This window comes from Lissotriton helveticus, chromosome 7 (genome assembly GCF_964261635.1).
Source record: "Lissotriton helveticus chromosome 7, aLisHel1.1, whole genome shotgun sequence".
In the NCBI taxonomy this organism is placed as follows: Eukaryota; Metazoa; Chordata; class Amphibia; order Caudata; family Salamandridae; genus Lissotriton; species Lissotriton helveticus.
The window spans coordinates 85205325-85219186 of NC_136068.1; the positions used below are offsets into that span (position 1 = coordinate 85205325).

At 47.0% G+C, this 13862-nt stretch overlaps 1 protein-coding gene across 4 annotated transcripts in view; it reads right to left on the bottom strand.

Moving 5' to 3' along the window:
* LOC144768141 (tumor necrosis factor receptor superfamily member 3-like) overlaps positions 1-13862 on the bottom strand; it is a 149818-nt gene that overhangs the window by 18097 nt on the left and 117859 nt on the right. For all 4 annotated transcript variants that reach the window (XR_013598485.1, XR_013598484.1, XR_013598483.1 and 1 more), the window contains exons 5-7: positions 13604-13697; positions 9311-9435; positions 9123-9227 (exon numbers count right to left, since the gene is read on the bottom strand). Coding sequence is in view for 1 of the 4 variants with exons in the window: in XM_078651576.1 (XP_078507702.1) it covers positions 9123-9227; positions 9311-9435; positions 13604-13697 (324 nt within the window). In the remaining 3 variants the exon portion in view is untranslated. The remainder of the gene's footprint in view (positions 1-9122; positions 9228-9310; positions 9436-13603; positions 13698-13862) is intronic.

The window sequence follows — 13862 nt, forward strand, 5'->3', positions numbered from 1 at the left end:
TTGACACGCCCATATGGTTTAAACAATCCCAGCATGCTAGAAAACGAAGGCAAGCCAGTCACCTTCGTTTCATCATATGCACATAATAGCCTGCTGGAAACGTTAATTGCAAAGCAAACAGCTTGATAATTAAAAACATGCCCTCTGGTTTTCTCTTTAGAGTCTTGTGTCCCAATGAATTGCCATAAAAACATTTTTTTAAATCCTCTGTATATAGCTGGGACGGACCCACAAGCACCCACAAACACGGAACATCGCGGCGTCAAATATCACAGACATAAATTCAAACTTCAAAGCCAGTACGTACCACAATACAGACCCTGGCTTGCGCACCTCCGCTTGATTGCCTGCACACATGTACGCCGGCCTATGAAGGGGAGGGCTCGTCAGCTGGATCCCGGACCCTGAGCTGAGAGGGCTCATTAGACTTTCCCCAGTGACCTCGGTTGCGGCACGCGCATGACCACACTACCACCACTACGCTAGGTGGTGCTGCGTGCACTACAGGTACATAGCTGCCAAGGTTTCAGATTGCTGTGTGTGACATTCATAATTTCAGTGTAATTATGAGTGGCATTTGAAAGACTGAGTGACACATTCTCGCTAGCAAAATGAAGACAAGATAAAACATAAACATCAGAAATTACACCCATCTGAGCAACGAGTAACTCTTAAGATGTTAACTGCTGCAAAGTACCAGGAATGGAAAGGCACTAACCTAGTGCCCTTGCAACCTGAAGTGGAACGGATTGGTGATTGCTTGCCTATGATGCAATTAGATGGGGACTCCAAACAGCAGAAAGCTGTCATGTAGAGATGGCAGGTAATGGGACATCCACCGAAAACAGATGGCTACAAAATATGTCTTACCTCTGAGCACCCTACAGTACCACAACTCCTCATTCAGAGGTTGCGTACATCGGTGTGTTCAATACAGTATTCTACAGTAGCTCCACCGTCATAGAAGCCTTGCAGGAGTGGTGTTGGGGCGTCAATGCTACAATTTGGTATGGCATATACATCAGAGGGCAAAACAAATCTGCTGTGGTTTTTTTCTGCATTCACGATGCAGAGCATGGGGGTGCTGGTCGTGGAAAAATGATTAATGGCTGCTGACTTTGTCACTGGGAGCCATGTTCGGGTCTCAGCGAACCAGCCCAAAATCTTGTGATTCTTGAGGAAAACAGTTAATTTCCACGTGCCAAACAACAAATGAATGTGTCCTTCTAATGTAACTGTGGTGCAGGTAAAGGCCTCCAATATCATTGGTCGCTTTCGCGCTATATAAAACTGCAAAAGAAAACATGCCCTGGGAGAAGAGTCCCAGTGTGTTTGAAAAACTAGCTGAGTAGTGTGAATAAATAAGGCCCCGACTGAAACCTCCTTCGCTTTGGGGATCTCATGAAAAGCCAAGTGAATTACCAGGATTCCATCGTGGGTGATGGTACACTTTTCAAATACAAATAATAATCTCCACCGCAACCGCGTGCCACTGTAGATTAGGGAAAATGTTAATAAAAGTACTCACGTCTCACGTTGTTTGAGAGGTGAAGTCCAAGTTGGGCACGAGGCTGCAGGGTGAGCGTTGACAGGTACTCGATACTTCAGTAGCTTGGAAAGTCTGAATGAGGCCGTAATTATTTAGAAATAATTATTTAGAAATAGTAAAGGCGTCTGCAATAATTTCGGCGGGCCCGAGGGTAAAATAATAGCTGAGCTGAGGCATGGTGAAAGCTCAGGTCGGTGCGAGGTGCCAATTTGCGAAACCACCAGCAATTAGCAAAACGGCCAGCACGGAGGCGCGAACCTTCCTCAACTCCCGGCCTGCTCCAGCAGCAGGATGTGACGTTCCCTGCATGACTGCATTCTAGTCATTGGATCATGACGTCAGGCCATCGTCAGAGGTGCGCCGCGTGAGTTGAGCCTGCCAGTAGCTCCTGACCTTACAGCTCAGACAACGCAGTGCTCAACAGTGGGGGCGCGGTGCGCACAACAGTTGCGTCCGTGCGCTTGCTCTTCAAAAGATGGGGCCGTGCGGGCACCGCGCGGCACTGGTGGCCCGTTGCGGCGCCCTTTATAATTTATTTGCGGACACTGACACTACTGTGAGTGTCCCCAAATAAATTATAAAGGGCGTCGCAACGGGCCACCAGTGACGCACGGCCGCTGCCTCCAACACAGTGCCGCCTGGGGCGGTCCGCCCCCCTCCCGCACCTCCCTAGCTACGCGGGTGCCCACCATACTCTCTAGACTGGACTATTGTAACTCTATGTACCTGGGTGCCAATAAAGCAGGGATCAATCATCTTCCGAGAGTGCAAAATGCTGCAGTATGAACTCTATTCGGCCTTCCTAAATCCTGCTCAGTCTCCAACTCTATCTGCAAGCTGCATTGGCTTCTGGTGGAGAAGAGAATCCACTGTAAGACACTATGCATTTCACACAGAATCCTCAATTCCCCTGCTCCCCCTAATCTATCCAATCTACTACTCCCTTATGTCCCTTGCTGCATGTTACACTCTGCAGATCAACACCTGACATGTGGTCCTCGAGTTGGAAGAGCACGTGCGGGTGATAGGTTGTTCCTTGCCCTGGCATCGGCCCTTTGGAACGCCCTCCTGGATACCATTAGGAGTATCCAGAACCACTGGGCATTTAGAAAGGCAGTAAAGACCTGGCTATTTCCTGCATAATCCTTCTACCCCTGACTTCCTGCTTGTCTTTGCTGGGACGCCCCGTTGCTGGGGCAGCCATGCGCTTTATAAATTTGGTAACTTAACATACAATAACAAAGAGAGCCTATTCCAGTGGTGCTGTGCTAGATAGGAAAATGCTCGGCCACCATATTTTTATGTACGAATGCGGTGAGGTTGTTGCAGAAGTTGATTTTTAAATCTTAGATTCCTATCAAGGAGGTATGGAGTCTGGAGGTATTTTGGACCTAGGCCTGCGATAGTTTTGCAAGTGAGACAGAGGAGTTTAAACAATGCTCTTTTTAATCGGAAGCCAGTGGAGTGCTCTAAGTGTGGGAGTGACCGCATCCGTAGAAGCAGGTCCTTAACCATGCGGGCAGTGGTGTTTTGAATAGCCTGCATTTCAGCTACAAGGGATTTATTTATGGCAAGGGATAGGGCATTGCTGTAATCCAAGCAGCTGATGATTAGTGCCTGGATAAGTGTCTTCCTAGAACCCAAAGGACAGAGTGATGTTCAGAGGTATACCAAGATTCCTGGCTGTTCTGCTGGGCACAGGGGCAGGGCAAAGTTTGGCTGGCCACCAGTCATTCGACCAATAGAGTCTAGCTTTACCAAACAGAAGCATAGACAACTATACGACATCCAAATAGCAATTTTCCACATGCCTGCGACAAATCGCTGTTTGGCGTTCCCAATGTCATGCTCAAACTAGATAACCTTTTGGGTGTCATCTGCATAGGAAAGCATTTCCATAGTACATGACCAATTGGGCTGGGGGACCACATAGATGTTGAAAAGTGTGGGGCTCAAGGAGGAGCCCTGAGGGACCCAATGGTCCAAAAGGATGTTTTTTGAGTAATAGGTGCCAATAGAGACAGTCTGAACCCTGTCTGCAAGAAAGTCATTGAACCAGTCAAGGTTATACCATGTATACGTATCTGATGGAGACGCTGTATCAAAATGGAAGCATATATCAAACTACCCCATTGCTATCTTTGTGTTTAACAGTTTCCAGCGCCATGCCTCTATCTAAATTGAACACTTTCTTATATTCTTATTCCTGGCCCTTTTCCCATCTCCTATTCTCTTACAGGAGGCCTTTCTTGCCAGTCCTTTTTCTCACTCCTATGGTGGCGGGTTGGCTTTGCTGCTGCAGTTTACCTTAGGAGCAACACGACGATATGTGAATTGATCAACAGGAAAAACTAATATGATGAAGTGATTTTTGCTACTTTTATTCTATTTTGTAAGGTAACAGATAAAATCCAAAAAGTAATATTATAATAAAGATGGACTATAAAGTAAAGGCAGAAATTAGAAAGGATCACGGAGGTAAAACTGAGTTTAGAGTGTTCCTCTATGTTTTATGTCTGCTGTATCTTTGCAGCCGATAAACAAATAATGGGACTGTTCCCAGGATAGACCTTGTTGTAGGGAAGCCATATAAGACTGGCATAGCAGATCATTTTACTAGCAGATATCACAGTAATATGTCACTGAAAGTAACTATTAATTCCATCTCAGAGGAATAAGTCAGAGGGGACAAGGTCCTTGCCTGCTTCTGAGTTTCAAAGCTCCTTGTCTTGGTTTCCACACCCAAGATGGCGGCTAAACTGTTCATCCAGAATTCTTAATAGTCTTACTCTATGGAATTGCTCAGCTTAAGTGTGTTAAGTTTTGGAATGCTATTTGTGTATTGAATGAGTCAGAGTACAGGACCATAGACACCTCTCTTACACTGATTATCCTAGAGGTAATTATTTGGCTGGCTTTACCATTTCATCTGCAGCTCTTAAGTCAAGTGCCATCCGAACCTGATAGAAAACGATGACGGCTTAACCTGTACCTTGAACAGCTCTTTGCTTTGATCCTCTGGTAACAGAGAAAGTTAGATCTAAGTTCAACCTATTATCTTGCTCATCGTCGATGTAATTTTGGACTAGGCAACTTCTATCCTCCACATTCCTCTTGGCACCTCTTAAAACTTCCTTGTGACTCCTGAGTGGCTGCTCTGAGTGAATGAAGCACAGGGTGACCAACAAGCACGGTCCATCGACACATCTTTCATAGTAAGCGGCTTCACACTGCATCAGGCTTAGGAATGGGCAAACAGCAGCAGGTTTTTATGATTCCAAGAAAGGCTTAGGACCACAAGTCATTCGCTTCAACAATCCATGCCAGCTGGACCTTCGGCTTGTGAATCGGGCCACTGTAACTTCTCTCTATCATTGAGCTCCTGCCCCACTTTTTACAACAGGCAACAGCAATAGGTGTTGGAGTTGGCCAAATGTCTCTCCAAGCTGGTGCCATAGCTCTTCTTCTGGAGTCAGATGAATACAAGATGCTGACTCTGAAGGGACAATAATTATAATGTAACAGGGGACAGTGGAAAGAAGCCACACTGTGTCACATGTCCCAAATCTGTTTCCAGGCAACCAGTGCAGACTACATCTTTGCACTGAAGAGCAGAAGACAGCACCAAATGGTGAAAGGTAATGTGAATAGGACAGAAATAGTGAAGCCTTACTGAGAAAGTACTTTAGGCTCTGGCTGATATATGATGGTTGTACATGAACACGTTTCAGCTGGGCCTTTTACAGGATGGTTGTACCTGAACATGTATAGGCGGTACTTGATATATGGTGGTCATACCTGAACATGTTGCAGCTGTGTCCGATATATGCTTTCTGTACCTCAATATGCTGGAGCTGTGCATAGGCATTTGAGGCTATGCCAAAAGTTACAATCTAAATTAAAGATGGATGTGCATACCTGCTTTACTCTTCTAGAAACCAGCTGTGGTCATCCTGAAATATCAGAAGATGCTTTCCAATTTGCTTATCAGTTGGTAGAAGCGGGTGATGCTCTGTTACATACCCTACTCCCAACACAAAACCATGGAGGCTGTTTCGAACCCACAGCAAAATAATAATAACAACAACATTCCCGATTGGGGTTTAAGCATTGCAAGTCTATAAAGAGAAGGAATAGGGCTCACCTACCAAAGGGCTAGTGTTGTCATTAGTGACCCCAACAGTACAACATAATGTGGAACGAGAGGTATGAAACAGAGGGGTTAGTGATCCAGAGGCTATCAATAACCGAGCATCGTCTATGAGTGCAGTCCGTGCTCGAAGGGGCGGATTTACAAGCCCCTTGCGCCTCTTTTACGCTGCCATTTCATCACTTTTGGACGCAGCAGCGGCGCAAAGCCAGCGCCATGATGCGCGGTATTTACAACGTGACGCATCTGGGAGATGCGTCACGTTGTAAATCCCTGCGCCACATGTGGGCGTTCCGGCACGGGCGGGGCGTTCCGGCGCAGGAACACCTCCAAAAAGTGGCTGAGTGAAATCTACAAGATTTCACTCAGTCACTTTTAAGGCCATGCTGGGTCAAAACCCTGCGCCTGCTTGAAGCAGGCGTAAGAATTGACGCAGCATGTTAGGGATAGGGCACCCCTGAGCCTTGCTGGAGCTGCGTCGCGCCAGAAGTAGTAAAGCTGCCCCTCAGTATTTCTCTGGGTCCCAAAAGCAACTCGATAGTATCCATGCCTACCCTACATACAAGGGTGACCATGAGCAAATGTACACTTTCAGGCCCTTCTGTCCCAACTCCAACAAGTGGGGGCAGTATGAACTTGTCTTCAGGTGTAAATGAATGCAGGGCACAGGAAGAACCATAAGAGACTACAGTATACAAGTGGCGACTGAACCCTGCGTCCAGAAGAGCCAGATATACAGCTCGTCAGGTATCACACAAATCAACCAGTCAAGTATATTTATAAAGCGATACAACCACTTACATTGTCTGCTTGGTGCTAACTCATCTAGACCTGTTTAGAAAGGGGTATCTATCTGAGGAGAAAGCAATGAATACCACAAATGGGAAAAAGTAATGTTTAAAAGGGAATTCACAAATGAACCAGTCTTAAAACCACTGAGGGGTGATTGGCAGTTATTTAGGGCTTGGAGTTTCCATGAAGACATTGTGCAGTTGGGAAGAACAACATTTGAGAAGGTGTCAGAAAGTATTCATAAACATGGACTTGGCGGTAGCAAGAAGGGATACCCACAAAGCGGGCAGTTCTCAGGCAACTAAGACAGAGGTGTGGTGCGAGAATGTAGATTGGTGCATGGATGCTATAGAGGTGTTTTATATTGCTTGGAGCTGAGCCCATACACTTGAGAAAATGTGGTGCTTATGGTGAAGATATAATGAAAGTGATTGAAGGAGCTCAGAGTGGTTGATGGAGTAAGTCTAGGGACCTGGAAGAAAAACCGGATTGAATTGGGCATGAAAGGCCAGTACATCTGTAACAGGCACTTTCTTTGTAGCTTGGATGACCTCTGGGGGTGCAACATGGACTAACAATAAATATATTTCTTGTAAAGTACGAAATTGTGAAAAACATTGTTGCATTACAAAAATATGTTTATGTGATCTCATTTGTACAGGAAAAAAAGAAGCAAGACATTTAAAAAATGGGAAAAAAATGAATTAATTTCAAGTCTCCATGGTCATGCATCCCTGCACATCCCATGAATGTCATGTCACTACCCGTCTCATGCACATGCCTCAAAGTTTCACCCCATACCACTTTGCCATGTTCGACCTCCCATTCTGTGCCATGTGCCAACCCCTGTATGGTCTGTAATTTCACATCTCCATCCATATTCAGTCATGCCATTCTTCCAAGTGTTCTCTGATATGCCCCACCACCATGCCGTGTTACATTGCATTTACATGCATGCTCCGCCATGTCTCACTTCTATACACACACTTCTACGCCACAAGCCCACATACTCTATGCTACGTACCATCTCTATGCAATCTATGCCATGTCTTGCTTTAATGAATTCCCAGATATGTCCTACCTCAGCCATACACTGACATGTTGTTGCCCTACCTTAGCTTCAAGCACGTCTGTATGCCTTACACCATGCATACATGTTCCTTGCGGCGCCGTACCCCTGTGGAAAGTGCTGCCTTGTCTCGATCCCATATATGATCTTCGATTTTATCCCTCCATACGTGCTCTACATCTTCCTCATGCATTGTCTGGGATGTATGACGTTACAACGCATGCTTTTACAACGCATGCCATTACGACGCAGGTTTTACAACTCAAGTCTATACAACGACTTGCGTTGGGGGGTGCTGGATAGTGAATAGTTTAATTTACTATTCCAACTCCAGTCCCCGTGGATAGTAGGGAAGGTGTTGGATAGTAATTAAACTATTCCCTATCCTAGAGCGCCCCCCAGCGCAATTCGTTGTAATGACTTGCGTTGTAAAAGTTGCGTCGTAATGGTAGTGCGTTGTAAAAGTTGCGTTGTAAAGGATGTTTCTCCATTGTCTGTGATGCGCCAATTCCAGTGATACCCAACCATGTTCCAGGTCCATGAACCTCTTGTCATGGCCCGACTCCATTCACAGCATCCCATGTCAAATGCTAATTCCCTTTCTACATGCGTACCCATACAATTGCAGCCATTGTCCACCTCCATGTATTCCCCGCCACGTGGCGCCTCCAACTCTCAACCCCTTCCTATGCTGTAAAGTCCTAATTCCATGCATGACCTGTTAGTTTGCACCACTAATCATGCCTTGCCTGGCTGTACTCCATGCATTGCCTGAATTGTCGCCCCTCAATATGTGCATTGCCGTGCTGCACCTGAAGTAAGCCTTGTCCTGTAGCACCACCGAGAAGGTCTGCAATCTTCCAACCCTGCAGATTCAATGCCATGTCTCAACCCAAGGAAGTCTTTGCTATGTCCCTCAAAGATGACATTGTCACTAGACCCCACTGGCATTCATGCCTTGCCCTGTCCCACCTTGATGAACATCATGCCTCGCTCAGTGTTACATGTGCACACCACATCCCGCCTTCACGCAATCCCTGCTACGTCCTACCTCCATACAGACTCTGCCATGCCCCCTTGCCTACCATGTTCCCATCCAAGCCATATTTACTGTTTTCCACCCATGCCTGCCATACAGTGTCTCACCACCATGCTTTCCCATACAGACATCACCATATTCCACTCGAAAGCTACCATGCAAAGTCCCACTCCCACGCTTTGCTATGGGCCAGATCATGCATGCTAGGCATGCATTCCATCTCCACGTATGTCCTGCCATGTCTGGAAATACTACATACCGTGTCATTCGTGCATATCCTCCCATATCTCAACCATGCATAAGCCCTAAGACCTACTGGGAGTTGACATAGTGATATACAAAATGACCAAAACAAATGTATGCTCATTTAAATCCTACTATCAATGCATGTCCTCCAAGACCCCAACCAGATGAAAGCAACCTCCATGTCCAACCTCCATGCATTTCCTGCCATGTACACTTCGATGCATGCACTCCCATGTTTTGAGGACCAGGTCCAGTGACCGGTCACAGAGCGACTCACCAATCTTTTTGTAGATGGATGGATTACGTATCAGGAGTACAGCCACAATCAGAAAGAGGCTGACCAGAGCGCCTACCACAAGGATGATGACAGGGTTCATATAATCTGAAAACAAGGGTGTATATGAGAGGGGTGAACACCAGAAAGAGGTAGGGGGGGACAAGAGAAGGGTTGCACAGTTCACTTACTCCATCCCTCACTCTTGGTGTCTGTGTACACCACCGCTGTGGTCTTCGTTGTTGGGATTACAGAGCAAACAGCGTCTGAGGTGGTAGTGCCAGGGACCATGACCTGCAGACCATGGGAGACACACCTGAAAGAGACAGAACAGGGACACAAGGGTCAGGACAGAGGGTGACAGGATCAGGAAGAAGTTAATATGTGACACTCTGCAGCAGGACACGCATAGCCCCTCTGTGAGGCCGACACATGTTCATCGCGGACTTGTGCCACTTACAGCTGCAGACACTAAGGAAACACAATCACAGGGGTACACTTAACAGCTTAACCCCCTGGCTGCGGCCGGAATTCCGCGCCTGTGCGGCACATTCCGATCGCGGGCGTGGTCATGACGGCTCCCGGCCGTCATCAGCACACGCCCACCGTAACTCATGACGGCCCGGGAGCCGTCATCAGCACCTAACGGGTTAAAATGCACACACTAAATAACAAGAACACAATAACAAACCCTCAACAATCACACATGTAATATTCACTCACAAAACATACATGCACCTCCTACGAATGAAGACAATGAAAATGCTGCAGCAAACATACAGCGCAGTAACCAAACCTGCGCTGTGCTGCGCAAAGGGCCAAGAGCAGCAGGGAGCCATATCAACTAAGATCGAATTGCTGCTGTCATCCCCTGCACTGGTGCTTTGCACGATGCACAGCCTTGCGCCACGGTCAAGATGTGCACGTGTGCTGTCTAAGATAGGATTTGCACCATTTCAGTAGAAATTCCTATGCCTAGAAGAACTCGCAAGGATCACACCCATTGGATGTCTGCTAGTCACTGCAATCCAACGGTTTTGCTGACACATGAACATAGCTCCCCATGTCAAGACCTCTTTATGGAGGCACTACTTCCTTACAGAGATCCCGAATTGTTTACCTTAGTAGATCAGGCTTTGCATCAAACCCTATGGGTGTTTGCAATCATTAACCCAAGTAGTTCTCCAGTAATGCCCGGCTGATGCAATGGGATGCAAAGCAAAACATAAAAGTTAATTTTGCGCTCACAAAAGACCACCTTTGCAGCACAAAATACAAAATCAGTCACTCAGATCCGCGCATGCGCCCACAGATGCAGCTCTCTGAGCATGCTGAAATCACAATATAAACACAAGGAGATGATGGACGATGCGCTGAAACTTTTCAGACACTCACCCCCAGTCACAGATCTGGGTTGAATCCATCAACATTCTTTAGTTCACTTCGACACCCCAGTTCAGACCCAGCTATATGCAAAACAGTCTTGACCCTGTGCCTCATGGGAACAGTCCAACCCGAACTGCCAAGCCATGTCTACCCTGAACCAGAAACAAGCATCCTGAGACCGGTTTCGGGCTAACAGCCCTCATCAGCCAGGCTAGCTTGAATCCAGTGGCAAAGGGAGAAAGGGACCCACTTCTGGGCATACCCTGCCAACTTAGGGAGAACAAAGCAAACACAAGGAGATGATGGACGGAGCGCTGAAACTTTTCAGACACTCACCCCCAGTCACAGATCTGGGTTGAATCCATCAACATTCTTTAGCTCACTTCGCCACCTCAGTGCAGAAATCACAATATGGGCGTAACCACATACTGTGAGTTTAACCCCTTGGCCGCGGGGGTAATTCCCACGCTGTGCTGGGGGGCGGGGGCGCGCACAGCGCCCCGGTGCTCATGACGAGCTAAGCTCGTCATGCCGCACAGTGGCGATGAGCTCGTCACGACCACGCCCATTTCTGTAGAACGTTTGCACAGCAGGGGAATTATCCCCGTGTGTGAGCGTCGGGCAGAGCATGACGAGCTCAGCTCGTCATGAGCACAGTGCAACCGTGGCTCATGATGAGCTGAGCTCGTCATGAGCATGGGAGGGGTTAACAGTCTTGTATTCTTACTTAATCTCAATGTCCTGCATATGATTCCATATTTCTTCTTGAAAATTTGAAACCAACACAGATATTAGGGGTCCTGAATTCGGATAATCCAAAACTTTTTTTGTAACTTTAATTTCAACACTGGTGCCCTTTCATGTGCCTAGTCTCCGTTTTATAATTGCCTCCCATGCCTGGCACATGTCTCTCCCCACGCCAGAGGTTTCACACTTTAACCTCAGAGGTCCCTCACTTCTCCACGCTAAACATGAAGAAGCCAAAACTAAGATGGCGACCATTTTGATGAAAGTAATTATTGCTCATTCACAAAAGCATGGCGATATATTGGGAGAGAACTGCCCCCCTTTTTGTGTGTGACCTTTCGAACGAACTGGGGGGCATTTTATCAACAAGTAGCGATATTTATCGCTAAATAGGTTTAGCAACATTTTTATTATCGCTGCGCATCGCCGGATTTTATCACAGAGATAACGTGCTATTAGCAACTTTTATCTCCTAAGCGATAAAATATCCGGCGATAGCGGTGAAATGCGTGAATATCGCTAGCAATTCAGCGATATTCAGGCATTATCGCTAATAGGGACTTAACCTGAATATCCACCTCCCATTGGATATACAGGCTAAGAAGTGGTCTGAGCAGGCGTTAGGATTTGGCGATATTCGCGCTTAGCACGAATATTTTTATCGCTACGCCTGCGTTGATAATAGGCAATAGCGATGTAGGCAACTGTTTTCAGTCGCTAACTGGTTGGGTACGCCCACTTTGCATGTCATTAGCGATAAATATCGCTGACATGCAAAGCGGGCCCCAAACCGCTCGCTATCACCTAAAAGCTGTCGCTAACTGTTGTTAGCGACAGCTTGCTAATAGGGCGATGAAATTATCGCCACATTGCGGACGAAAAAGGCAGCAAAAGCGGCGATAATTTTATTTCACCTGCCTTGGTGCCCCAAGGTCTCCAACTTAGGCTACCTGCCTGAAAACCAAGGATAATGTTAGTCTTGAGAACAAAGCATCTGATCCCATTCGGGGAGACACCTCTGTGGGGAGTGCTCCAGCTTCAAATGAAGGACTGTGCTGCTCAAGGATGCCCTAAGCAGGAAGCGCCTAAGTGTTTGTTAATCTGCTAAAGCGCTAAAGGTGATGTGCATAAGTGTTCCGAAACAAGAAGAAGCTACGCCTGCGTTGATAATAGGCAATAGCGATGTAGGCAACTGTTTTCAGTCGCTAACTGGTTGGGTACGCCCACTTTGCATGTCATTAGCGATAAATATCGCTGACATGCAAAGCGGGCCCCAAACCGCTCGCTATCACCTAAAAGCTGTCGCTAACTGTTGTTAGCGACAGCTTGCTAATAGGGCGATGAAATTATCGCCACATTGCGGACGAAAAAGGCAGCAAAAGCGGCGATAATTTTATTTCACCTGCCTTGGTGCCCCAAGGTCTCCAACTTAGGCTACCTGCCTGAAAACCAAGGATAATGTTAGTCTTGAGAACAAAGCATCTGATCCCATTCGGGGAGACACCTCTGTGGGGAGTGCTCCAGCTTCAAATGAAGGACTGTGCTGCTCAAGGATGCCCTAAGCAGGAAGCGCCTAAGTGTTTGTTAATCTGCTAAAGCGCTAAAGGTGATGTGCATAAGTGTTCCGAAACAAGAAGAAGGTACGAGGCGCTCTAAACATTAACATCTCACAAAAAGGCGACCCCTACAGATGAACTCTATAAAATGAACTCAAGATCTATGACGCAACCTGACATTTTAGGAAGTGTGACTGTGATAAAAAATTGTGTAACCAAAAGTCTTGGATGGAAAGGATTTGGCCAACGCGACTTAACCACTGCACATCCCTGCGGTAGCATTCCATTCTACTGAATTTAGATCAGCTTTGTCATTAACCCCTTGCGTGCTTGGGACGGAACCGTTCCATCACGAGCCTCGGGTGGGCTGTGCTGGTGACGGAACTGTTCCGTCACGGCCCCCTCACCGCGCCTGCGCGGCGCGAATTCCACGCCTGTGCTGACGTTCTAAAGATCGGGCGAGGCCGTGACGGAACCGCTCCGTCATAAGCACAGCTCACCCGAGGGCCATGACGGAGCGGTTCCGTCACGAGTACGCGAGCGCCGTGCGGCCCCCCTCCACCTTAGCACTGCGGCAGAATAGCCGTCGCAGCTAAGGGGTTAAACAAGATGGCGCACCATAAACAAAGCATTCTTCCCCCCCCCCCGAAAGGAACATTCTGACTAGAAAAGGTCACACCCACTTCACTTACATAGAACCTGTATTTATGTGACAAAGTATGTTGTTAGGTATGTGTAAATGAAAGTTGCTATGACTTGACATGGCCTGTTTGCTTGGGGTTACCCCAAACTCACTCCGTATGTCGCTGGCACCGGTCCTCTAGCGATGTTTTATTCTGAAACCACCCTTCAGAGCAGGCTTTGCACTGTGTGTCGGATGACGTGGTACCTGCAAAGCAATAACAAACAGAACACATCAAAAGCATGCTTTGACACATCTAGGAGCAAGCTATTCTAAAGTGGAAACTAAATCTAGAGCGGGGGTCTCCAACCTTTTTTGTACTAAGAGCTACTTATGTTCTGTAAAAAAAGAAGGGAGGATGAGTGGATGAAA